General features: G+C 41.3%; 1 protein-coding gene across 2 annotated transcripts in view; it reads left to right on the plus strand.

Moving 5' to 3' along the window:
* The first annotated feature begins 633 nt into the window (after window positions 1–633).
* The window catches only part of GSK3B (glycogen synthase kinase 3 beta), a 148,843-nt gene continuing 122,653 nt past the window's right edge, over window positions 634–26,823 (plus strand). For both annotated transcript variants that reach the window (XM_058045038.1, XM_058045040.1), the window contains exon 1: window positions 634–822. In XM_058045038.1, coding sequence (XP_057901021.1) covers window positions 735–822 — 88 coding nt within the window. In that variant the 5' untranslated portion in view covers window positions 634–734. The remainder of the gene's footprint in view (window positions 823–26,823) is intronic.

The following is a 26,823-nucleotide window of genomic DNA, read 5'->3' on the forward strand; positions in this document are numbered from 1 at the left end:
AGCGCCGGAGCCGCCGCCGCCTCAGCGCCGCACTGAGCAGCAGCGTCAGCGAGCAGCGAGGCCGCCCGGCCGCCTCACCCCCCTCCGCGCGCCGCGGATCCCGCCGCCACCACCGGATCCTATTGCGACTCGTTGCCGCATCGCCTCCGCTCGGCGGTGCCCTGAATCCCTCCGCCAGGGAAAAAAATAGTCCCGTTGCCTGCCGCCTCCCTCAGAGGCGAGGGGGAAGGAGAGGAACGGGGAGGGGGGAAGGAAGAGAAGAAAGAAAAAGAAGAAAAGGGAAAAAAAAGAGATAAAGCAAATAAAAGGAGAGAAACGCGGCGGCGGCGGGATCGGAGGAGCCGGGCCGCGAGCCTCCGCCCCATGTGACTGGCGCCCGGGGTGGGGGCAGCGAGGCCCAGCGAACCCCCCTCGCTCGGGAGCGGCGCCGGGGGGAGGCGGCTCTCGGACCCACCGGCGCGGCCGGGAAGGATGATCGTGTGAGGAGCGGGCGGCGTGAGGAGGAGCAGCAGGAAGCAGAAGAAGAAGCAGCCGCCGGGCGACAGAGACCGAGAGGGGAGGGGGCTTCCCCGGGGGGGGAAGGGGGGTCCCGGCGTTTCATGTGGCGCGTCCCACCCGTCTCCTGCAGCTGAGCGAGCGAGGGAGCGGCAGGCGGGCCCGCCGGGGCGAGGCGGAGGGCGAAGGCAGGAAGAGGAGAGAGGTGATCGCCGTTGGGGCAGAGCGGGAGAGAGACCATGTCCGGGCGGCCCAGGACCACCTCCTTCGCGGAGAGCTGCAAGCCGGTGCAGCAGCCCTCGGCCTTCGGCAGCATGAAAGTCAGCCGTGAGTATCCTGCTCCCCTCGGGTGGGGGGGTGAGGGCCGGGGAGGCTGCCCCCGCCCTTCGCCCGGGCGGGGAGCGGCGAAGGGAGCCTGGCCCCAGCCCCGGCCTCGGCAGCTCCTTTCTCTCCCCTTCCCCCCCCATTAACCTTGAATAGGCGCACGCCGCCGCTCCGTTCGGGGCCTGCTGGACGGAAAATCCCGGTGGGTTTGTCCTCGTCCTTAGCTCCCGGTCGCTGCCAGCGGCCTCTGGCTCATTAAAAAGCCATTTTCCCCCCTTTGTGAAACGGATTGGGAGCTCCGTAGTCTATATTTCCTTTTCGTTCCCCCCCTCCTCCTACCGAAAGGAGGAAGCGAATTGCGGGCACGCAGGTATGACCGTGACATTCACGTTCATTATGGGTTTTTTTGAGGGTTTTTTTTAAAGCACTCCTGGCTGTTAGGGAGAGAGAGCATGGAAGGTTTTTCCATGCACCCGTAGATCGGGTGTGAGCACCTTTTAGTCCAGCCCATTAAAAAAAAAAGGAGGGGGAGGGGAGCTTACAAAAGGTGTCTCTAATATCCTCCAGGCTCTGGTAAAATGCTCAGAAAGAGGCATAAGAAAATGCTGATTTTGAAATAACTACTCCCTGGGCTCACATGTCAAGCTTGGCATTCTTTTCCCGATTTTCTGATCAGAGGAATATTTTTTTAAGAATGAGGCCTGTGCTTTATTCTGCACAGACATGTCAGAAATGCTTAATGTGTGCCCATTCTTCGTATTCTATCCGTCGGGGTTAGCTGGTTTATGTGAATTAAAAATATGAATTAAACCCGAACAAATGTACATTGCTGATACAAAAAGGCCCAGTTCTGAGTTGCTATAGATCAGCTATGTGCTTATCATATGGAATTTCTTTACTCCTGATTTGAATATGTTCACATTAAGACCTGAATTGTTCTTCCATATTCATATGAACAGTGTAGTTTTTAGAGATATTTTCTTTTTTCTTACGGAAATGCAGGATGACATTTTATGGGACCAGGAATGCTCGATATGCGTTCCCATTCCATTGATCTATTTGATATTCGTGTAAAGCCACACCTGACATGGCTCTGTGGGTACATGCCTGCATCCATCGCAGGGGCTTGTATGTTTCATGCCAGAGCGCTGACAGAGTGTGAGCTTTTTGACAGATGAGAAATATTGGTAATTTTTTTTGCACCGAAATGTCTTCCACTGTGGTTGAAGCCTTGAAGAGAGCATTTGGCTCAGGGGCTGTAGTCCCCTGCATGGTCAGTGTGCCGGCAGCCCTCCAAAAGCCATGGGTGCAGGTAACCCGTATTAGCAGCACGACAGCATAGGTTTGATCAGGTCCAGCGTTAGTATTTATTAGGGATTATTGATCTGTACGGAGGAGAACTGTGGGTGACTCCATTTTAATTTAATGGCTCACTTTATGTGCCTGTGGAATGGAAAGCAGGTCTTGTTGATCAGTATTTCTGCAGGTGGCTGTCTAAACCGAGCGAGACCTCAACCTGTCATACTCAGCAACTGAATCTGCCTTATTCAGGCTCTGCAGCTTGATTCTTGAAAGGTCATTGATGCTCCTTTCCCGTTTATTTGAGGTCAAAGACTAGACAGATGCTTGCCTGTGAAGGGGGTGCTAACTGATGCAGACTAACAAGTTTGCAAATACGATTCAATCCCAAGTGTACAACACTGAGGGAGAAACAAAGGCCGTAACAGAAAGCGCATGCACTTGTGATAACCCCCCCAGTCGCTCTAGTCATGTGCTCCTGGTCCTTCTGCTGTCTGGAAAAAAATGTCAGAACAAAGCAAGAGAACCACGTTCAAGGATTCTGTGGGAAGTGTAGTTTCTATTTGCAGTTAATCCAGCCATGTAAGACAGCCTGGGAAGTTAACTTTTTTTCTTTGCTTTTTAAGTGAGAAAAATTCCAGGGTGTCAAAAAAGGTTTTATTTTTCTGGTTAGCCGAGTCTTGATAACATCTTATCACATGATGTAGCAAGCTGTGTATTGCCAGTGTGGAGTGCTTGTGTGGTGAACAGAGTTAGGTCGGCTCTTTCTCGTTTTGATATATATTTATAGGGATGATACTTAGTTACCTTATGAGCCAGTTTGAGTTAAAGCCGGGACAAAAGAGTCCTTGTGAGGAAGGTGAAAATTGATGGATTGGTATCTTCTGAGTGTGTCGGACATCTTCATTGCTTCTGTCTTGGTGTGGGTCTTTTGGAAGCAAAACCCGACTTGTTTGATGTCAGCCTTTTTGCTGTCATTTGTAAGGAGGGGTGAAATCAGATGATGAAGTCACCCTTGCTCTGCTGTCTGTTGCAGCTATTGCTTCTCCTGGCTGAGCGCTGCAACTGTTACCTAGGAAGGATAGATCCAAGGGATGAGAAAAGGATTCATAAAATACTGGAGGAGGGTTCATTGTTCCTTGTGCTTCCTGGGAGGAGCAGAACTAGAACCCTGCTGTCATTGCATTTCTTCCCAAGGTATATGGGCAGGAAAGAGTGAGCAAGGATTTTTCACCTCTTTGCTGTGCAATTTGTTAGATTGAATATGTTCTCAGAAGTTGGTAACTGGGTGAAGCCTTGAATGGAAGGATGGGGGGCTACCAGCAGCTGCTTCTCCTTTGGCTGTTGGGAAAAATGACTTCTCATGCATGCTGCTCTCCTTGCTCTGTCAGGGATGTTACAAGGGTTTTAACATCTCTGCAACAGTAGGAACCCCGTGGCCTTCATGTATCTCTTTCAAACTGTACCTCTGTCTACTGAAATCTGACTTTTTTTATTTCTCTATTTATATTTTTGTGGTCGTGAAATCACTCAACCATATGGATTTCTACCTTGAAATAGTTCTCAAATAGGGTATTCTTTGTGTGGGTTTGTATTGCTGGGTTTGCAGGCTTTCCCTGAACAAAAAAAACCCATGTGTACTCCTTGTGTTAAGCCTGTCCCTCAAAAGGAGGGAGCTAAGCTTCCAGTTTTCCACTTGCTGATACTATCAACCTGCTCATTATAGTAGGAGAAGAGATAGGAGCTTGAAGTTTTCTTTTGTTCTTCACCTAGTTGCTCTTACACTGCTTACAGATGTACCTTGTTTCTCAAATGGGACAAAAATAATCCTGAAATACAAAGGGTAGTCATGCAACACATGACTAAAAATATCAGTATAAAAATAGAAGTCTCAAAGTTTGCAGTTTGAGAATTTTCATCTAATGACTGTAGAATTGATTTTTTTTTTTCCTTCTCTGAGCTTCTGGGAAGTAGAAGTGTTTCAAGTAACACCAAGTCCTTGCAGACAGCAGTACTTATTGTAACTCTAGCCAAATGTCTTGATGGTCTGCAGTAAATAATGGCTTGGCTAACACTTGCCATGAAGAGTTTTTGCTCCATGTGTGACTGTCATGGGTCTGTAATTGGTTAGGCAGGGTTTGTCAACTTGGAGGGTGAGGAAGGCAGTTTTATTTGCTTTAGCTAATTCTGATGTTGACCACATACTCTTGGTTGCAAAATCTAAAGGACAGTCTTGTAATAATTAATTTTGGACTCTGCAGAAGAATGTTTCAGTGGTGCCAGACTTGGGATTTGTTGAAGTTTTTCTTTTCTTCTTAGATTCACTGGATTTTTTCTGTATTGTAAAATCTCTTGAAAGCACAATAGCTTGGTAAGCCTATATTGCTGTGTATTGTTTGGACAGAGTGTGATGGCTCTTTAGAAATGGTTCATGGAGGAATAAAGTCTGTGAGTTTGTTGCTCTTTGGTGGTTATTCCACCAGCCACTACATAAAAGCGACTGTGTTTGAGGTAGCAGTGGTGTCTAGGTGGCAGTTGAGTTTAATGCTGTGTGGTGTCCAGGTGGGTGTGTGGGAAGAGCCTTGGATAAAGGGCACCCTGGGCGCCTTCAGCGAGCAGGAATGAGTGGGGCTGTTGAAACTGGCAAAGCCATTGAGATAAAACCACCTGGTGTTTCTCAACCCAGCTAGGGTAGGGCCCTCTCTTGCTTTGATAGCAGTTTCTGCCTAATTGGTTTCTGAAACTGAAAGCTGCCCATCCTGCTTTCCTTGCTGGAGAGAGGAAAATCACTCCCTTCCAGAAGCCTGCTGAGCGTTATGTGTCTGCCTGTCGCTCATCCTAGCCCTGTCCAGCTTTCTGACTGCTGCTGGCTGAGCAGCTTTCCTCATTCCTAGATTGGAAAGAAATGCACTGAGGGGGGCAGCTAATGAACATGTGTGCCTGAGTGGAAAGTGTTTCATGTTACAGTGCCCCAAAGTTGTGCCTTGCAGTCTGAAAAGGAATAGAACTGTCTGCTGTACATAATTCTGATGCTGACAGACTCTTTCCTCTTCATTCATACCATTAGCTAGTTGAGCATTCCGTTTTTGTTCTGCACCTTGCTCTTCCCTACACTGCTTCTTGGAGGTGATCCCCTCTTGTATTACTCCTTGATTCACCTTGTGTGTTTCCTAGCAATGTTGGAACTGTCTTGTTCACCTGTTGCCACAGCTATGGCTTTTGAGTGTGCTCCTTGCTGTATGCATCCTGGCTCTGGAGGCTGTTGTGTCACCTCATCTGTCAGCTTGATAGGGCCCTGTAGGTATCACAAGCAGTGCCAGGGAGATGAGAAAAGCAGAAGACCACCCCACAGCCTGAAGAGTTTCCCTGTATTGCCCCAAAAGAGTTCTTTCATTTTCTTGTGTTCTATCTTTAAGAGCTTGTTTAGATAAAATATAAAGGAATTTTCCAATACTGGTGTTCAGTTTACTCATCAGAGATCTTCACAGTGATATGAATCTGTGGGATATTGGCTGTTGCTGTTCCCTCTGCCCATGCTCTGTCTTAAACTGGATGGGTGGCTGAAGAAGATTCTGAAGGTATACGGGGTATCTGTGTGCAAAAAGCCTGCAGTTCAAGCTCAGTGCTGTAATCACCTGTAGCATTTTCTGAAATGAATTAATGCTAAACCCCTTGGTTATTTGAACACAGTAGCTAAACTGTGCCAGGTGCTTGTAGAACACTTGAAGCCTCTTGGTTCAAGCTGTTGGAGTGTTTTTGTTTTAAATGACTGAGTCCCATTTTAAATTGAAGTCTGTTACCTCTGAAAAGTCTGTTACCTCTGTTATCTACATTTCTGTAGATAACTCAAAACTTGAATATTTTTCTGAAGTTCTCTCTCTTTGGATTTTGTTAAAAAAATTTAAAAATCAACTTTACTCTGAGGACTTTTAGTCACCCATAGCTAGTGTGGGAAGTGCTAAAGTGGCTGTCTCCTGCAGCAACGATATGGCTGGTGGAGTTACTTGGCTGCTTTCTGAATTTAATGAGCATCAGCCTGCAGCAGCCTTGAAAGACAAACAAACTTTTAAAGTCAAGCAACTAGGAAATGGAAAATATTGAGAGTTTGATTGCTTCACAGAATATCCAAGTCCACTCAAAATTCAAAAATTTGTCTCTTCAGAACTTGTTTTAGAAAGCTGCACACATAGGTACTGTTTTATTTATGTATGTTGAAAATAAATGCCAATTACAACATTTACAATGTGATGAATAAAGATACTCTTTTAGCCATAAAGGCTCAAAACCCACAGTGTACAGGTCAGACCTCCTTTCTTCAACACCAGACACCCTCTTGTCACTTCCCATCCCACAGAGATTGTTTCCAAAGTGCTGCGTGCTGCCGTTGGGGGAGGTGGAAATTTGGAGGCATAATGGTCTGTGCCAGTTTATATTTTTTGAATTTATTTAAAATGTAACTGCTTGAGTGCACTGTAGCAGTCTGATCTTGAGGTGAGAAAGGTGTGAGATGTGGTAGCAAGATGCAAATCTGTGAGAAGTGGCTACAACATCATAGTTGTGCTCAGACAATGTTCTGGTCAGTGCTGCTGGATCTCATTAAACAGAAGCCTGGAATGAATCTCTACCTGAGGCTTTTATAAGCTTTTGGGTAATAACGATTTGCTTTCAGCACCTCTTCAGAATCCTTCCAGCCCCCATAGGTGATAGCTTACCATGCCACAGAGACAGGGTCATTATTTAGGTGTTTGTCATGAAAACAGTGCATGTTGGACTCAATCCTGTATCCTATAGGTGTTGCTGTTCTGTCAGGGTACTAGGGGAGGTGACATGATGGTATTTCAATAGAAATCCGTGTTGGAGACCTTTCTGAAAGCAGTCCTGTATCACTGTGAGAGCTGTCAGAAATGTGGATGCCCAGAAGTCATACTGCTGTGCTTCTACAAGAAGTGGACAGTTATTTTTCTTGTATGTTCAGTGCTATCACAGAATCTTTTCATTAGGTGCTCTTGCCACAGATGACTTGTCTGTTGTTCAGAAAAGGAAATAAAGCAAAGCAGTTCACTCTGTACTTTTATCTCTTGCAGACGGGAAGTAGATCTAAGCATTTAAGGCAATTTGTGTTCTCACCTAGTCTGTCTTATAATGGAAGAAAGGAAAGTGGTAAGATAGCTTGTCAATGTCAAGAACTCAGGGCTATTTTTTTTTTTTAACAAAAGCCATACAGCAGCAGCTCCTTCTGAAGGGTTGGCTCCAGTCCTTGCCAGGAGCTTTGCTGTGTCTCTGTGGCAGGGACTGTGTGTTTTCTGGCTGAGGGAGGGGCTGTGTACTGTGTATCAGTGCCAGTGCTTCCTGCACAGGTGAAAGGGGGCTGCCAGTTATTTTCTACGTTGGTTAATTTCTAGATGATTTCCAGGGTTTCTGTGTGAGTGATACAGTCAGGTCTCCTGAAGGATCAGCGATACAGGGCTGCAGTGGGCCTTGGTGCCTGCCATAGGAAATTCACTTCAGCTTGTGAATTTATCTCAGAAGTGAGAACACACAGCTAAGAAAAATACACCTTTTTAGCTTTGTAATATGTCTGAATAGGGCTGAGTTTCTCTTTCTTTGAAGGGTATAATGATCAATGTAGCATTGGTGAAAGTATATTTGTGTCTGAAAATGTCTCTTAGACTTGATATGTCACAAAAATATGTAGTGATATAGTTACATTGCTTGACATGTCTTTTCAGGCATTTGGACTGAGATGGAGAAATGTTTTAGTAGCCCAAGTGCCTGACAGTAGATGATCATAATAAGAGACCTGCTGATGAAAAGGGAAAGGGAGGATGCTGCTCATTGTTGCCACTGGATAGGCAATGCTGTGGTGGGTATATAGGACTTAGACATTCTGGCCCTGCACTGTGCTGTTGTACCTTCATGAGGGTAAATGTTGGAGTGCAGCTGCAAAAATTGCCAGTCTTGGGTCAGAGCACTTAGAAGGAGAAAAGTTGGGTGTTGGCTCTGAAGTTGTAACCAGAAGGGAAGCAGCAGCTGAATTTTTCCAACCAAGGCAGACTTCTTACAGCCATATCATCTCTTTTGACTTTTTTAGTAGGAATATAATTCTTGTCAGATACAAGCCCTGTAGCTCATAGTAATGTCTTTTGCCAGGAATGCAGGCAATTGTTTAATTTTCAGACAGGCCAAGAATATGTTTTGCAGAAAGATAAACTGTGACTGTTGCTGCAGAGAAGAATTTGGTTTTTCTTGCTGTGTAGAAGGAGGAAAACTATTTAGTCACAGTTGATAGTGTCAGTCTGGTTTTTTGATTCACACCCTCCTGTAAACATTAAACATGCAGCATACAATGCTATTTGCACCCCATCTCATCTGCTTAGTTGTTTTAAGTGTCTGTTTAAGAAAAGCAGCACAATGAATTGACCTGTGTGAGCAGGTTTCCTAGAGGGAGGAAGGGGGTCACAAATTCATCAGCCTAAATAAACTGAATATTTGGATGTTGACCAAGTAAATGTGAATAATTTGGCACGGATCTGTATCCCCATGAATGAAGCCCATAACCATAAATGTATTTCCTCAATTTATGGGGTTCAGTATCAGCATCAGAAAAATGTTTTGTGCCTCACTTAGAGAACAAAGCTTTCAGGCAGAGCAACCTCTGTGCAGGTGGGTAGATAAAATGTTTTATTTATATCCACAATTGCTCAGTTGAAACCTAAAGAAGCAGAAAATGCTGTTGTCCTTGAGAAGAATTAATCTGTTGGCCATTTCACTTCTAATCTTGCCATCTTACTCATGATTGTGTGTGCTGCCTTGGGAGCCACTGGTATGTATAGTCATGCACCATAGCAATTGCAAGTTAATTGTTTTTTCTGTCTTCCTCAGAGAATAGAACCTTCCTAATCAAATTCCAGTTCTGGAGACTTTGGAATAGATTTACCAATATGTTTTAGTAACCACAGTGGATTGCAGAGCTGATCTGAGTCTTGGGGAAATGTTTTAGAGGCCCGTGGAAAGCTAGGTGATATTTTTTCTCTTTGTCTGGGTTTTCTAGTGAAACATCTATTAAATGTACTGGAGACAAAAGCATGAGGTTTGTGTGGAGTGGGAGAACTTTACTATTCTGGAAATTGTGGGCCCAAACTTCAGATGATACTGGTCAGTGAGAGGGCAGGGAAAGCTTTAATTGCAGCTCCCAGAATAAGGTGCTGTCAATTTTAGATTGAGCTCAACTTTAAACTTGCTCTTCCTTGCTCAGTGCAGCCGGCATGGGTTGGTTTGGGATTGTGTATAGGTTCTTATTCAGGTGTTGTGGGGATGGCAGTTGGGTTTGATGGACTCTTGAAGCTCACCAGCAGGAATGTCTGGATGTCATTCAAGCAATCAGAGCATGTTTCAGAAATGTATTGGGCTTAATGGAGCATCCTAGGGGAATCAATGCTGCCAAATCTGCAAGTCTCTTCTGTTTTGGGATAGATTCAACTTCAGTGGACTGAAGTTCCCTTCAGCTGGAGTAGCTGGCTTTCAGTGTCCATGAAAGCTGACAAGGTTCAGGCATGACAAGTGACATGGGATCTCTGGCAGCAGAACAGCAGCTGTTTTCCCAGGTGGCACATTTGAAATGCCTGTGGGGTTTTGGAGACAGGTACAGAGATTCATGAAGCAGCGAGCAGCATTCTCTATTTGGTGTCAGTGCCTTGGCTTTAAGCAATAGTTTGTGGATTTATTTTTTATCTCTAATAACCCAGACTATTTTTTCAGTGGTAATGTTTGAGCAGTTAATGATTGACTGTAAATATTTATTACAGTGGGCCAACCCTAAAAGGAAGTAGTGCAGAAATGTTTATGCTGTGACTATAACTTTTAATAATTATGGTACTTCAGAAATATTTACTGAAACAATGACACTGTCTGCATTTCAGAATATCTGGTGAAAGCTTAACTTTTATTCTTGCATTGTGGCATAACTGCAAAACATAAATTTTTTCTAGCGTTAATTTAAAACATATAGTATCTACATATGCTTTTTAGGTTTAATTTATTCTGACATTGTAGGGTGGAATTTTTTGTTTATTTTGTCCTTTTTTCTTTTAAGTGATTTTTTTCTTAAAAGTGGATTTATGAAGGAGTTCCTGGCAGACTATTTCAAAATCAATAGATTCTAACTGAGAAAAGTCATGTTAAGTTGTCCTCTAGCAGCTCCTGTTGCTCTATTACTTTTTACGTGTATTTGATTATAGAGAGACACACACATATGCATGGTCAGAAATATGACATGAAGAGGAGGAGATGATCTAGAGTTTTGAGATCTGGAATTTAAACCTAGGCCACGTGTGAAGGCTTCTGCTTTAAATCAGACTGCTCTACGTGTATGATTGCAAAAGTTTATCTTTACATGCAAAGGTGCTCATGGTATTCTTGTCTGAGTATCTGGGAAGACTGCTAAGGTGTATGTTTTAACTTGCTTGCTCTGGGTACTTACATTTCATGTACAATCTTCTGTGCTGCTTTCACCTCTGCCAGTGTTGTTGTGCACTGCTGTGCTTCACTACAGTGGAGTTCTGAAGTTGTGGTGCCCTGGGCCTTGCTGCAGAAGTGAGCAGCCCTCAGCTAGTACTTTACAGGTACACCTTACACCCTTCAGAGTTAAGATATGCCAGTAAGGGGGAAAATGCCAAGGCTGCTAGGGGTGGCATCTGTGTCTGGTCTGCAAAATATTTTTCTGGGAAATATGAGGAAGAAGTGTATGGAAAATGTATCAGTAGCCAGTTAAATTGTAGAACTGATGGCAGGGTGTTCATGAAGTAAGGAGAACAAAAAGTTGATGGGAAGGACTTTGAGCTCTAGCTTTCTCAAAGACTGCTGTACACAGGCTATTCCAGTTTTGCTTTGAGACTATAGATGCAAGTTTTTATGACTGTATTTGAAAGTGCTGTGATTTCTAAGAATGGTAGAGAATAAAGGCAAGTATTTCCAAAAGTTCAGGTAATGTCCAGGATTTTGTCAGGAAAAGTGGTTAAGGAAGGGATTGGGCATTTGTCTGTAGATGAAGAGGAGTAATTGGCTTTCATCTGGCACTGAAGAGAGCAGATGTTCCTGAACTCCTGGAGGTTTGTTCGTTGAAATCCATTGGATTTCTCTGGACATCTCTTGTGCTTTTTACCTTTGATTTCTTGTTTTGTCTGTGTTAATATGAAACCATCTCATACTTAGGAAACCTTCAGTGAGTCAAATAATGGTAAATTGACCATTTTTGTTTTCTACAACTTCTTCAACCCAACTTGGAGTTATTCTGTGCACGGAAACTGCTTTTCCATATATATTGCTAGTATTTGTGCATAGGTGGAAAGTAAGTCATTAAACATTAAATATACAACTACCTCAAAATACCTTTCCCCCAGTCTAAAATGAAGATATAAAGAACTAGTGCAATAATTCTGACAGTCTACCAGATTTGTAAATTATATCTGGAATGTTCTCCCTTATGAAATGTACCTCTTTGGATGTCTGGGGGTAGACTTTGTAGAGTGTAACTCTTCAAATGTGAAAAATTGAGTGAAACTGTAGTGACATTATTGGAAGCTGGGCGGTCTGACTTGAGAGTTGGTGTCCCTACTGAAGGTTCAAGAGTGAATTTCTTCTCTAGGACACAGAAGAGTAGGCTGGTGCAGTTATGAATCACTTTTGCTTCAACTTGGCACAGATTTAAGAAAAAAAATACTTCTTTGTGTTACTAGCATAAATAGCTGCAAACCTCCAGAAGCTGTTAAAAAATGCCCTTTTAAAAAATTTGGTGCTCCTCAGATTCTTACAAAGTGACCCATCCCATGGCTGTTCTTTGAAGAAAAGGATATGTAGACCACATAAATGAAACCTCTTAAAAGGAGATCAGCCGTGGATTGTGCTGGTAAATGGAGTCAGCTATGTGGCATGAAAGTTCTTGTTTAAAAATGCATCATCAGCTAAAACCTTCAGATGTCTACTGTACAGAATACTGTGATTTTTTTTTTCCTCCAGTAATTTTGTCACTGCATCATTTTCATTTCTTTGGCTTTATGCAGCTGAGAGCTCTTAGTTCCCTTTAAGTTAAACTGATGTTGGCTATGGGTAACAACATGCAGTGCTGGAGGACTATTGTTAGGTAAAATTACTGAATGTGCTTAAAATAGGTGGCATTATATATATGTATAATTCAAGGCAAATGTCTGTATTCACACCTCCTGTTAATAGCTTGGATGTTATTCTTTTGGGTGTTTCCTTATGTCAGCTGTCAAAGACAGGAAAGTGGATTAGGCAATGCCTTGATCTGACCCAATATGTCTGTTCTTACAAATGACCTATCTTTATATTGTGTATGCTCACTTTCACAGTGTTAACTACTTTATATATCATGGCAGAAAATGACTTTTGTCTAAGAACAGGTCTGCAGCCATTATAAAATAAATGTTCTTTGAAGTCAGGATTCATGTCAAACCGGAAGGATGTGCAGAATCAGACCTTCTGCACTTTTGTTTAGTGTAGTAATGTTTTGTGTGTGAGTGATCTAAGTAAAATTTCTAGACTTATGGATTGCACTATCAGAGGTGCTCCTAGGAGTAAGAAGCACGTGTTCAAAATTATCTTAACCAAGTGGTACCCTAAGTAGGATGAAATGTAGGATGTCATCTGTTCTTCAGTCAGGTTTGACTGTGCTGATAACAGGTTTGGGGGTAACTGGGACAGTAGGAGATCTGCAGAGAAGAATCTGGGTTCAGGTATTTCCACAGTGGCCATGAGTCAGCCAATGCTGAGAACCAGCAAATCTTTTACTGGATGTATTGATGGCAATGTCATGTAAAAGACATGGAGTTAGCCTTCCCACTTCTTGGCATGCCAATGAGCCAAAGTACAGCATCTGGTTTTGGTATTGTACTGGGAGAAGAGTAGTTGCAGGCAAAGTAAAATGGTCAGAAGTCTAAAAAAAGTGCTTTAGAGGAACTTTGTTTCCCCTAAAGAAACTGAAGTGCTTTAGTGCTATTAGGGGAAAACTGAAAACCCTTTGGATGATAGTTTTTTTTGTTTTTTTTTTAGAGGAGGTGGAAGGGAGATTTCTTTTGATAATGTCCTTTCAGTACATAAAAGATAGCTGGAAAGAAAAGGCAAAACTTCCCAACTGGAGATGAAACTATTTGTAGGCTTAAATTGTAGCAAACACTTCACTAAGCTAGTTAAGTCAACTCTTAAGAACAGGAGCACTGGAATAGATTAGGGAAGGCTGTCAGATTCCCTGTAGTGCCTGTTTGAAAAATGAAGATGCTTGCCAGGTAGTTTATATATAGAAGTTTGGAGAGGTTTTAATTAAGACAGCCTGTAGTCCCTTATGGTATTACTTTATGTCATTCCAGTTATTTCTGTGTGGTCTTGGGAAGAATTTCAGTTACAGCACACTGATCCTCTTGCTTCTCCCCTTGGGATGAGGTAGCCTTGTGTTACTGGCAGCTTGCTGGCAGTGAGTGGATGTGGAGATAAGGATTTGTGAAACTGGTCACAGCTTTAACACTTAAAAGCAAGGTAGATTCTTGGAGAGCTCATCTAGTCCAGTCCCCCTGCAATGAGCAGGGGCATCTTCAGCCACATCAGATTGCTCAGAGTGCTGTCCAATCTGACTTCAGAAGTTTCTGGAAATGGGGTGCCCACCACCTTTCTGTTCCAGTGTTTCACCACCCTCATTGTTAAAAAAAAAAAACTCTTCCTAATATCTTTCTAATATCTAGACTCATAGAGCTTCCTTAGTGTTGGAGTTTAGGTAAATGTACTGTATTTGGAAAAGCAGTTGGGGAGTATTTTTAGTTAGAGGTTTAAATCTGCTCTGAATTTCATTTTTTTGTGCAAGCATTGTTGAAAGGAAAGCTTGCTCTTTGGTAGTCCTGTACTGCATTTGACAACCACAGCCTTTCTGTGGGAGATTTCTAGATCTTGCTTCATGTGGGTCCTGAGAAAGCAAGGCTTTCCTTCAGTTTTTCATCCTGTGGTTCTTGCTTCAACACAAAAGAATTTCGCACAAGTCAAGAACTGCTCAGAGCTTCAGGCAGAGACCAGGACCACACTGCACCAGCTGCATAGGTACCAAGCTTATGTTAGGGGTGTCTGTCTGCTCCAGACAGCTTGGAGTGTATTGCTGTGTGTGTAATGCCAGTGCAAGAAGAATATTCATCCATTGATCCATAACTGCTGGCTGTTCACAGCAGTTGCTTTAGCTTTAATGTAATAAAGGGACAAGTGTTGGAAGATTGCGTGTAGAAACCAGATGTTGCATAGAACACAAACTAAGAAAGAATACACATTCTTGGTCTTGTACATTTGTGGAGTGTAGATAGTTGTTACATTATTTTCATTTTATTATCTCAAAATTCAAAGATTCAAAGAGGATCTTCAAGTGTTGCCTTTTGTCACTTTATTATCTAAATTTTTTAGGGATTTTAATTGACTTATATGTAGCTTTCTGGCAAGTAAGATGGATGTGTGAAACTGTTAAGTCTAGAATTGTCACATGAGAATCTATAAAGATACTTAAGAGCTGAAATGATCATCTGTATTTTGGTAGATGGTTTCCCTTTTGATACAGAAGCTTTGACTAGAACTAAGGAAATGCTTTTTCTGTGCCTTGCAAAGCTATAGTCTTATTTTGTACACATGTGAAGTTACTGTGGAAGGTTGGAATCCTGAACTGTAAATACAACTGAATTGTAAAATTCTGTGGAGTCCTTGCGTCCACATTCCATATGATTTTGAATGTGAAAAAGTTAGTAGATGTCAAATAATGTTTTTTTTCCTTTTATTCTGCTAAAAAAAAAAAAAAGAAGAAATGATGACTCACTAAAGTCCTCCTAAGGTACAGTAGTAGTCCTAAATGCCTTCTATTTGTTCCATTTGAAATCTTTGGCTGATGGAAGGATTAGAAGGTTGGCTGTAAGCGAGGCTCTTGCTGTGGAGGGTCATGCTTCATTTCTAGGCAGTGCTTGGCTCAAGGCTGTGCTTTAGTGTTTGATCTGACTTCAACAGGCACAAAATAGTCCCATCTCTTAGATGGCTTAGACTGCCAGGGCGTACAGTTCTTTTTTTGTCTGCAGCTGTCATTATCTGAATGATGGAAGAGTTTACAACTTGTGTATTGTGGGAAGCTTGTTCCCCTTCCCTGTTGGTAGCTGTGAGAGACTGGGATGCTTCTGCTGACATTCTTCAGTGCTGTGACAGCAACAAGAAGTCAACAAAGTAACCTGGCATCAGAAGAGAGAGCAAGGAAAGAAGTAAGGTAGAGCCTAACCAAGTGGTCTTTTTGGGTTATGGGAACCATTCAGATTGAGGTTTCTGAAAATGAGGCTTCAAATTAAGTAACAACAACAAAATTAAATGCTTAAATCCCCTCTCTTCCCTGAACTTGGCTGTGGGCATTAGATGAGTTTGAGGCTGTTGGTGAGCTAACTGAAATTTTAAGTTAATGCAGTTCTTATTATTAAAGTGCCTTTCTCATGAAGAGGAAATGGAGAAAAGTACTCACTCCTTCCCTTCCATATTTGTAAAATACTAGTAACTTGTCTTCATGTTTAAAGTCTCCTTTGGTTTAAATGGTCACATGTCACTTTCTTGGTCCTTTACATTTCTTGCACTCAGTATCTGTTGAAAGTGCAGGCAACCAGAACTCTTGAATGGAGTTCTCTGGAAAATGTTGATTTTAATGTTTGCAATACCAGAGTTCAGCTGATGTTACATTCACAAGAAGGGTATTTTCTTGTGAGTTTCAGTTCTGTGCAAATCTGTTTTACAAATACAGTGGTGTTTCTTCGAGGGAAAAGAGTAAGTGGAACAGCAAGCTTGATAATAGGTCTGGTTTAAAGAATGCAGCAACACACCTTTGGTTTAAATAAAGAAAGCAGTGAGAATTTAAAGTTTCATATCCTACCAATGTTTTAAATACATTTTTTGAACAGAACTTTGTGGATACTGTCTTGGTGCCTTTTTAGAGATGGTGGTAGAAGCATATGTAAGTGGGCTAAGTTTCTAGATTTGGACTAAAATTCATGTGCAGATCAGTGGATCCAGCTGGGAAGTTTTTAATTAAGCATGCTAATTAAGTCATGTGGTGTACTCAAAAGCAGCACTTTATTACAGGGGAGAAGAACAGTTTTCTTGGAGGCGAATGAAGGAGAAACACTTCATTGAGACACTCTTCTAACTCCTGCCAGTGGGAAGAAAATATGGTGTCTAAAGTCACTCAAAAAAATCTGAGTACAGAAGCAAAATTTATACTCTTATTTTGCTGCATCTTGCCTTTTTCTGTTTTTAAACAGCCTTTAGTATGGGACAAATTCTTTACTTTCGGCAGTCCAGGTGCCTTAGCAATAGCGTGCTGTGGGGAGCCCGTGTGCTGAAAGCCTGGATAAGGTTGTGCACAAGGATGCTGGTGTGAGTGGGACAGGTGAGCAGCACAGCTGTCAGGGGGATAAGGGATTGTGGTGGGTGTTCTGCAGAGGAGACAGGGAGTGAGCAGAGTTGAGCTGCAGCTCAGGATACATGTGGAGAGCTAAACACCCACCTGATTACTTGGGCTTCACAAAAAGAGCAGTTCAGTCTGAAGCACGAGCTGGGATATCAGGAAAAGGCAAATTGGGAAGTGAAACTGATGATCTTTGTCTTAACTTTAGTAAAACAGTCAGATGTAAATGGTATTTTCTTCTCTGTAAGTACTATGGGGGCAGAGTGAGCAAACATTAATTGCTGCTTTTACTTCTCTCAAGTACACTGCTGTGTAAAAATAACAGCACTGAAGTTACCAAAGGATATATTTTCTACTGAAATGTCTCTATTTTCTGTTCTCCCCACCCAGTGGAAAAGGTTTTTTAGAATGTTTTTCCTCAAGAAAAAGTATGCATCTTAGACTTGTCTTGACTGAGTGCATACCCAGGGCTATACAATATAGCATCCTCCAGTAAGAAGTTGCTGGACTTGAGAACCTAAAAGATATTTTTTACTTTTCCAGTTATTGTAAGATATATGAGAAGTTAAAGCTGCTAAGTTTTCATGATTATATAACACTAGCAACATAAACTCAAAAAACCAACCCCAGACCTGCTCAGGGGATGTTCTGGTGTATATGGAGACATCCTTTGTTGTGGCTTGAAGAGAAAGCCTTGGTTGCTCTTGTTAAAGAACAATTGTGTGCCTTCATCCAGACCACTAAAGTGACTGAAATAAAGCTAAAGTGAATAAATAGAAACATTCTAATCTAGTTATTCATGAACATGTATGAAATGTTTCTTTGTGGCTAGTAGTAACTAGAGCAGCCATGAAGCTTTATCAGATGTTGAATTGTCTTGACTTGCATTGAGTTCAGAATTTTCTATACCAGCAGACTTATTTTCCAGTTTCCTGTTTAGGATTTGAGACCTCTACAAAAGCATTTTGTCTGTGGGATAGCATAAAATTTTCTCCTGAATTTTTTCCATTAGGAGGAAATAAATAAAATAAATTCTATCCTCTGTTGAATTTGTCTGACTTGTTCAACTTTTCTGCCATTCTTGAAGAGACATTAATATTTTTTGCCATTGCCTCTAGCATATTGGAAATGCTCACAGATAATTTAGGGGAATCTCCTTCTCATTTTCAAGTCCATAACTACCAATGTTCTGCTTGTAATCCAGGTTAGGGATGAATGAGTATTATGCAAGGAACATGTATCACTTGAAGTTTAAGTTGCTTTTCACTGTCACTGTCCCTGTTTGTGCAGCCTGGTTGGAACTTGGATTATTTGACATTTAGAGGGGAGTTGGAAGTAGTGTCTGACACGAGAGACTGTACTGACTGGTACTGCATGTTAAAATGTGGTGGAAACCAGTTTGATTTGAAAGTATTACAGGCATGTCTTACCCTCTGAATTTTAAAGTATTACAGTTATTTTTCTGTGGAATTCCTGAGATGAATGGGGTTATCCTGTTAGAACAGCCTTCTGTAAGCCATCAGTGTGACACCTTAGACTTTTAAATTCAGTGTTTAGAGTATTTATGTATGAATTCACTGTATTGGAGGAAAATGGGGGGCAACACTTAAAAGTCATAATGAAGTACTGATTTTTCATTGGTTTTTGGAAAGTACATGTCAGGCTTTCTGCAGAATATCTTTATCAAAATTGTAAGCCTTATAAATGAAGGCTGTTAGATAAATTTACTTGAGTTCTGTTTTAAACAAAATTTTATGTCTTAGTCTGATTTTTCCTTTAGTCGTTTTTTGTATGGTTTGTTTTGATTTTTTTTCTTCTTGTAAGTAATAAATTAAGTGTGCCTCTTGCTTTTAGCGAAACAATATATTCTAGGTGTGGATAGAAGAGTTCTTTCTCTGATCTTCTTGACGTGTTTTCTAAAAGAATTTCGTGAAGGGGAAAAGAATTGAAACCAAAACTGGTTTTGGTCAGAATGCCTCACTTATTTCCACTTACTGTTCTCACATCCCTGACCTACTAACAGCAACACCTTTTCTAGAAAGCTGATTTTCTCTCAAGGCATTAGGCAAAAATCTTGGACAAGTTAAGATTGTTAGTGTTCAATGTGGTTGATTATGAAAATGATCAACTACATTGAACCTGTTTTCTAATGCTTCTGCAGGTGAGGAGGTTCAGCATGATAAATGCCGAGACAAGAGCAACAGAAATTAATTTTGGCAGGGTCTTAACTCTAATCAAGTAGTAAAACATCAGTACAGTTTGTGCTGTTCCCAAGCATAGGTAGCCTTGATGAGCTTTTGTTTGGATCATGACTCACTACACTTTTCTTTATTTCAAGTTCTGTTGGATTTGGATAAAAGTGCATGCAAGTGTCTGCTTATCATGTTGTATTTATTTTTAATGCAGTGTTGAGATATGCCAGTTTGTGTTTTTATTAAGTATTTTTTTTTCTCTCTGACTCTTCCTACCATGGTTCTTTTATATGCAACATTTTGGCTTAACTCATGGTTGTTGGTTTTATTGTGATTTTTCTTTCTCCAAGTGGCATTTCTTAAATGGATAAGCACAGCTTCAGAGTAATCATTCCAAGGAATTTCTGCTGCCGTTCAGTTCCTTTGGTAACGTGGACGTGTTGTCCTTGGATGGTTGAGCTCAGTGCCTCAGCCAGTGTGGTGACAGCGTTGTTGTTGTGGGACAGACCCTGCCTCTGATCCTACAGGATGCTACCAGATATGTAGCACTGAGCTCTTGTTGTAAATCTCCCTGTTCCATGAAAATAACATGCTTTTTTGCTCCTATAAAGTAGTCCAGAGTTGTGTGCACTTTGTTTGTAGCTGATAAAAAGAAACTGGGATACATAAAAATGAAGCACCTCTTTAATATGCTCTTTGAGGTTATTTCTGGTCTCCTGGTTATTGTGAAGCTTCAAGACTGCAGGCAGTGAAATTAATTGTATTTACAAGGTAATCACCTGGCCATTTGAAGTAGCTTGATCACTGCAGGGTTGAGAAGAAGCTTGCTCAGCTCTGGGCAGAGCCCTTCAAAAACTTCTATGAAACCTGGCAGGTCATGTCTTCTGGTTATGAGGTGTCAACCTCTTCCAGTGCTGTCACATATGGTTTATAACTGCATGTAAACAGTCTTGAACTTCTGAATTCTGGCTTAAAGGCTTCTTGTTTGTTGTGGTTTTTCTTTTTTTTCCTTTTTTTTTGGTGAAAACCAAAATGCTTAGCCTTTTTGATGTAGCACCATCTGGTTTAGTTGACCAAAGTACACCTGCAGGTGTAATCTGAGGTGCTGAGGCATTTAAGTTGCTGCATATATCTGGGGGTGATGTTCCACCTTGTAGTAAGGCTATAAAATAACCACATTTACTATGAAGGTGAGAAATTTTGCATCTGAATTTTGTGTGTGGCCAACTGTGGCTCTCCTTGGTTTCCTCTTGGCTGCAAGTACATTTCCTGCTGGTGGCTCCAGAAAGAGGAATTGAGATCATTTTGCCTGTGTCTGTCTTTAAAATGTGAATTCAACTTAAATGATCATCTACACTCTAGGAATGGAACTGTTTATTTTGGTGTAATTTTGTAAGTATGCTTTGCTTTTTATTTGCTGACAAATGGGGCTCTCAATCTAATTTTTGTGTAAGAAAATTGTTGCCAGAGAAATAAAAACTCTAATCTTACTGGTTGATATTTGAAAATATATTATTTTAGATAAGCATTTTATTTTTTGAATAATTTCCACTAAGAGTTAGCTAGCTGCTTGATCTTAGTCAGAAGCAGACAGAACATGCAGGCTGTGTGTCCCTCTGCTCCCAAATCTTGGCCTTCGTGTTTCTTTGTGTGTTCAAACTCATTGTTTTGCCTCCATACTTCTTCAGTATGCACCCAAATTAGAGTTGTTGTTTTTGGCTGTGATTCAGGACTCAGAATTTACTGTTTTACAGAAAAAAATAACATGTTTCTACTCAGAATTCCTTGAAATATAATCTGGCTGCAGTCCATTGTTCTGAATATGAGGCTAAAACTGTACTTAAATAAAAATGCCTGCATTCAAAATCTCCTATTTTTCTCTCTTCCCAAAGGAAGTATAGTTAGATTGCTATAGCAAGCATTCTTCATTGTGGTACAGTATTACTAGAAAAAAACAGTGATTCTAAAAGTCAGTAATTATCTATAGGATAATAGATTTTTGTTTGATACATTGGTGTCTGAAGTGATGGCCACAGTTACTGTTCCAAGGGTTGAAGGGTTTCACGTCTTTCAGTGTCAACTCAAAGAATGCAAATATGTTTGAATTTTGTAAACTTTCTTAAACAACCATGCTACTGGGATCTCTGACTGATGTGGAATATTAGGCTTTTTGAGTCATCTCAGAGGACTCGATTACTTTAATATTTAAAATTTATATCCATTTATATCCAATTACTTTAATATTTGCAATTTAAAAATCTCAGGACATGTAGTGTGCTTAGGGAAAGCCACTAATTTGTTGGGACAAGACTAGATTATTTACACAGCAGAGTGTTTGAATCCTTGTTTTAATGGTAAAAATTGCCGTACACTTAAATATCTGAAATAAGAAATGTATTTTTGTTCAAACTTCAAAAATATATTCAGTGTATTTGTCTTGTCTTTAGGAAGCTTTATTCCAGCAAGAAGCATGGTGAGTTTCCCTTACTTTGGACTATTGAAATGGTGGTGCACTGAATTTTCTGCTGTGGAAAGAGTTGTGAAGAATGCATTTATTGCTTTTTAGGAGTTGTTTCTTGTGTTGTGGTAATAGCTCTAAAGATGGCACCTTTGGAGTTACCAGAGTGTAAAACCATTTTCTTTGAGCTTCTGTATGGCAACTACTTACCAAATCTAGTTGTTGATAAAAATCTTGACTTCCATTCAAGTTCCTGCTTTGTCAGCTCTGTCTCGTGATTTAGTTCCTTGTATGTGGAAGTCTGAGATCCAAAAAAGGTAAAATGCACTTTTTCTTCAGAGAGTTGTGCTATGACCGGATGAGTCTTCAGTGTAAAATTGTATTTTCATTTCTAGGATTGCTGTACTGTAGCTGCAAGCCTTTGCAGGGCACTTGAGTCAAATTGTTGCTCATTGCCATGGAGCAGGTGCAAATGTGCTCCTTTTTGGCAGAAGTTAATGTTGCTTCACTGTGGTAGTACATACTTTGAAGCTGAAGGAGTTTATAAAAGTTGGAAGCTGTGTAGACACCAAACACCTTATTCATAAGTTGTTGAAATTCCTTTGTTCTGAAGAAGCTCTGGTCTCATGATTTTATTTTTTTCATACAACTGTGCTTTACTTTAGCAGTGACAATGTTATTTCTTTGCTACAGGCAGAGGAAAAGTTGTTGGACTTAGAGATCTTTTGTCTAAACCAGCTGTTCCTGAATTTGGATCACCAAATGGATTGATCTGGGGTTGGCAGGGTGCTGTGTGCTGGGGAGGCTCCAGCTCCAGTAAATATCTGTATGGTTACAAACTTTTTTCCTTTGTGGTAATGGTGGGAACTACTATCCAGAGTTTTGCCTGAGTTTGTGGTAAAATCAGTTTGTGGTGTTGTGGTAGCTTTTTATATCTTCTAGCCTGATTTGATGTTATAGATGGGCAGTGTTGAAGTTTTCAGCTTCCCTGGCTGAGCATGTGCATTTCTGATGAGCAAGACACCAAGGTTTTCTGGGAGGCTGTGTTTTGTATGGCATTTCATCCTTCCATTCCATGTGGTGTACATTTTTATATTGGCTTTACAGAAATGGTGTAACAAATATGTGGGATGTATATGGGGTCTTATCCTAAACTCAAGGTATACCAAAGTTGTTAAAATGATAGTTTTTAGAATTTAAAAGATTAGGTGATATTCTCTTTTTTACTGCTTTAGTTGACTTAAAACTGCAGTGTTTGGTATAATGGCATTTTTATTTTAAAACAGGTGTTGGTTCCTCTTTTGGTTCATAATTTTTTTTGCTCCATGTGTTCACATGTGCATCTGTAAAACAGAAGATGCAAATTTGCCGTCTTTTGGTATGTTGAGGTTCCAAGTCACTTGTTACTACAATTCATGTTCTGCAGCCAGCAGTCCTGTACATTGTCTTCAGCTTATGGAAGAACCATATTGGTGGAGAAACCTACATCTGTTCTTTTGCTCAGATCCTTAATGATGTGGTGTGCCATGTATAGCAAGTTCTTTTGGTAGAAGTCTTAGATATGATATAGGTTGATGTCTGAATCAACAAAGACTGTGATTTGAAGAAGCAGTGAGGAGTTCTTTAATGAGTAGTTGTTCTGATTTGTTTAGACAACGTTCTACTCAACTATTAGCTTGTATCTTTTAGCTGTGATTATAAAGCCAACCTTTTCCTTGTTGTGGAGATAAAGCAGTTGCATTGACCTTGGCTGATCAGGTCAAGGTATATTTAAAGGTGAGTTGTGTATACATAATTTGAAGTGAGAATATCTGTGTATAATGTATCTTACTTTAATCTTACTTAATTTTCCTCAGCCCTGTGTAGATAAGACCTTGGGATGTTTTTTATATTATAATTTACTAGTTCAATCAGCTGGTTATGTTGTTAATACACACCAGGAAGCAAATACTGCATAGGTACCTCACAAGGTATTGTGAGGCAGAATTCAGGCATTCAGAGTAAATTATGCAATGTATACAGAGCTCTTCAAGTCATCAGGTTGGACAAAATGAGTGGGGTAAATCAAATTATTAGGCCTAATGAGATAAGACATCAGTGTTCAGTGCATGCTTTTACTATAAATTGAAGACCAGCAAAGAATCGAAGGTATTACCATGTGTTCTCATAACCTAATTTTCCCCCATAAACATTGATATATTTTTTCTCTTTTTTTCCCTGTTCTTTCTTTTTTTCTTCTGTCTTCGAATTACCACTGGAGGTGAGGACAGGGCACTTTGACATTAGTGAACTGACATTCAGCTGTAACCAAGTAAAGCTGTAGCTGCCTTGAATTGACCCTAACTGGTGACGTTATCATGTGTGAGTGAGCTCATAGGCACCACCACGCACTTCTAAGAATGTGCCACTGTGGAGTCATTCATAGTTCAGAGTCCTCTCTGTTGAATTTCACATCCTCCTACAAAATGTTTACAGGCAGAAGCAGCAGGGTAAGCAGACAGAAATAGAAAACCAAATTGTCAGTTCTGTAGATCTTGAACACTTTACTTGGAAACATGTTGGCTAAGCTTTTGTATGCCTACAGCAGCAGTCTGTTCTAACAATGTAAAGGTTAAGAAATTATTTGTTCTGCTTGCTGTCCTCCTGAGTAGGAGAAATTGACCTTTTTTTTTTTTTTTGAGATTTTTTTTTTTTTTTGCTAAAGATTCCCTTGTCTCACTTAGAGCTATTTCTCATTCAGTGATGTGTTCATCTAGAGCATGTGTGAATGCTAATTTCCCAGGCTGTGTGTAGGTTGGTTCCTGCCTGTCTCTGAAGTATTTCTCCCAGAAAACCTTGAGCACTTGTGGGTTGGTGGCTTTGCTGTTGAAATCTGTTAGGTGGCAGTAGCATTAAGAAAATGAAAGTAGTCAGTCCTTAGCAGTTTGGAATTCTCCATAGGGTGTAGAATTGAGGTAGATTGGTCAAGTATCTCTTTAATGTAGATGGGTCTGCCTGAAGTCTGTTTTACTTTGTTGCAAAAAAAAAAAAAAATTAAAGCCAAAGATTTCTACACCACTTAAGAGATTATGGTTTGGAAATAAGGTCTCATGCTAGATTACATTTATTTATAACCTCAGATGTAATATTTTTCTGTCACTACTTTCATTATGGCCTGTCATACTCAGATGTAGGTAGCAATTGGTGGCAGAGGTGTCCTCTGGTATAGAAAACCACATCTGGCTTGCAGTTATAATTCAGTTTGCAGTCTGAATGTCTACTTCATACACAAACAGGTGCAAACACGGAGTGACTGTACTGCCCAAGACATGGCTCTCACTATTACCAATTTCTTAAGGGTGTGTTGTCAAGATATAAAAACTTGTGATGTGAGACGGGACAGGTAAAGAAATTTAAATCAAGTGTCAGTGGAAATAGCCCTGCAGTCCTTCAAAGCATAGGTTCAGAAGTTTGTGGGCAGAAGTTTTGTATGAAATAGAGTTCTGAGCAGTTGTAGTGAGTTTGTGTGGATATGTTTTGGTAGCAGGGAGGCTGCAGGGGTGGCTTTGGTGAGAAGCTGCCAGAAGCTTCTCCCATATCCAATAGAGCCAATGCCAGCTGGCTCCAAAACAGGCCAGCTGCTGGCCAAGGCCATCGCTGACGGTGACAGCAGTGATGACATTTTTAAGAAGGGGAAAAATGCCTATGCAATAGAAATGGTAGAGTGGAGTGAGAATCAGCCCTGCAGATCAAGATCAGTGCAGAAGGAGAGGCAGGAGGTGCTCCAGATGCCAGAGCAGAGATTGGCCTGAAGCTGGGGATGAAGACCGTGGTGAGGCAGATTATGCTGATTGAGGTCCATGGGAGAGCAGAGATCCACCTGCAGCCCATGGAGGAATTCATGCTGGAAAAGTGGATGCCCAAAGGAGGCTGTGGCCCTGTGGGAGTCCTGCATTGGAGTTCCTGGCAGGACCTGTGGAGAGAGGAGCCCATGCTGGAGCAGGTTTGCTGGCAGGACTTGTGACCCGAGGGGCACCCACAGTGCAGCAGTTTGTGCAGAGCTGCAGCCTGTGAGCAGTAGTGGCATTGAAGAAGTTCATGGAGGACTGTTTCCAGTGAGAGGGAGACCATGCTGGAGCAGGGGAAGAGTGTGAGGCCTTCTTCCCTGAGGAGGAAGGAGCAGGCAGAGGCTACAGGTGATGAACCAACTGCAGCCACCATTTCCTGTCTCCCTGCACTGCTGTAGGGAAGGAAGTAGAGAACATCAGGATGAAAGTTAAGCCTGTAAAGAAGGGAGGGTAGGGAGAAAGCGTTCATGAGATTCATTTTTATTTCTCATTATCTTACTCTGGTTTGATTGGTAATAAATTAAACTGATTTTTTACCAAAATGAGTTTATTATATCTGTGACAGTAATGGGGGAGTAATCTCTCCTTGTCCTTATCTCAACCTGTCAGCTTTTAGTTACATTTTTCTCTTCCATGTCTAGCTGAGAAAGGGGAGTGATGGAGCAGCTTTTGTAGGCACCTGGTATCCAGCTGGAGTCAACCCACCACAGCATTGGAAGTAGTGATGCCCCTTTTATAAGGATTTGCCTGGTCTTATTTATGTGCTGCAGCTTGGTGACCTTGGTTTCATCCTCTCCCAGGCAGAGAAGGCACGGACCTTGACTTGTCTGGAGCAGAGCATGTTTTTGCTGGTGCCTGGTGTGTGTATGCTGATCACTTGGCTCCCTGCTGTCAACCAGGATGAAAGAGCTGGGGAGTATTCCTGGTTTGCTGATTGACAGGGGATCCGAAATCTCAGATTCTGAGATCCAGAAATCTCAGAGATTTCTGCTCTATCAGACTAGGCTGACAATGACCAGTGAGGTCCAGGTGTTTGTGTGGTGGGGAGGAAAAACCAGATGGGCAAACTAGTGACTAAATGAGCTTAATTAGCTCAGGAAACCAGTTTTAAGAGCAGTGGGGTAACCAAGATTCTGAAACTACAGAAAAAAACCACAGTAGAATTCAAAACGCAGAAAAGTAGAGAGCAACTTTGCTTATAATTTGTCCCTTAAGGCAAAAGTTTAATTTTTATATCCAACATATCAATTTGCAAGTAGTATTTTAATCCCTATCATTACACTGAGTGCCTTGCAAGCATTTCCTAATGAATCTAATGAATCTGTCATGGAACGTTGCCTCCTAAAGAAATTGTCAGCCAGAAAGACCGGCTCACTGTGTGAGGCTTTCAGTTCAGTCCTGAGGTCCTTCCCAGTTTTTACTTTTGCTATCTTTATCCCAGGTTTTTGTCTTGCTTTAAGTCACTGGACAGTTTTTCATTAATGGTGGAGAGACAAAAGTTGATTCATAGTACTTCTGTATGGCAATGCCTGTTGTGAGGTGAACTCTAAACAAGTGCTTGGTTGCAGAGCTTCTGCAAACTGTGGATCTTGTCATCCTGACAGGGAAGAAAATAATGAGAACAGGGTGAAGAGCATCAGCAATATTTTACAGGTGAATAAAACATGGAAGCTGGGAGGTCTGGGTTGATTTGCCACCTCCTGCTACTGCTGTCCTGGGACCCTGAGCAAACTGTGTGTGCCTGGCTGCCATCCTGCT

This window comes from Melospiza georgiana, chromosome 2 (genome assembly GCF_028018845.1).
Source record: "Melospiza georgiana isolate bMelGeo1 chromosome 2, bMelGeo1.pri, whole genome shotgun sequence".
In the NCBI taxonomy this organism is placed as follows: Eukaryota; Metazoa; Chordata; class Aves; order Passeriformes; family Passerellidae; genus Melospiza; species Melospiza georgiana.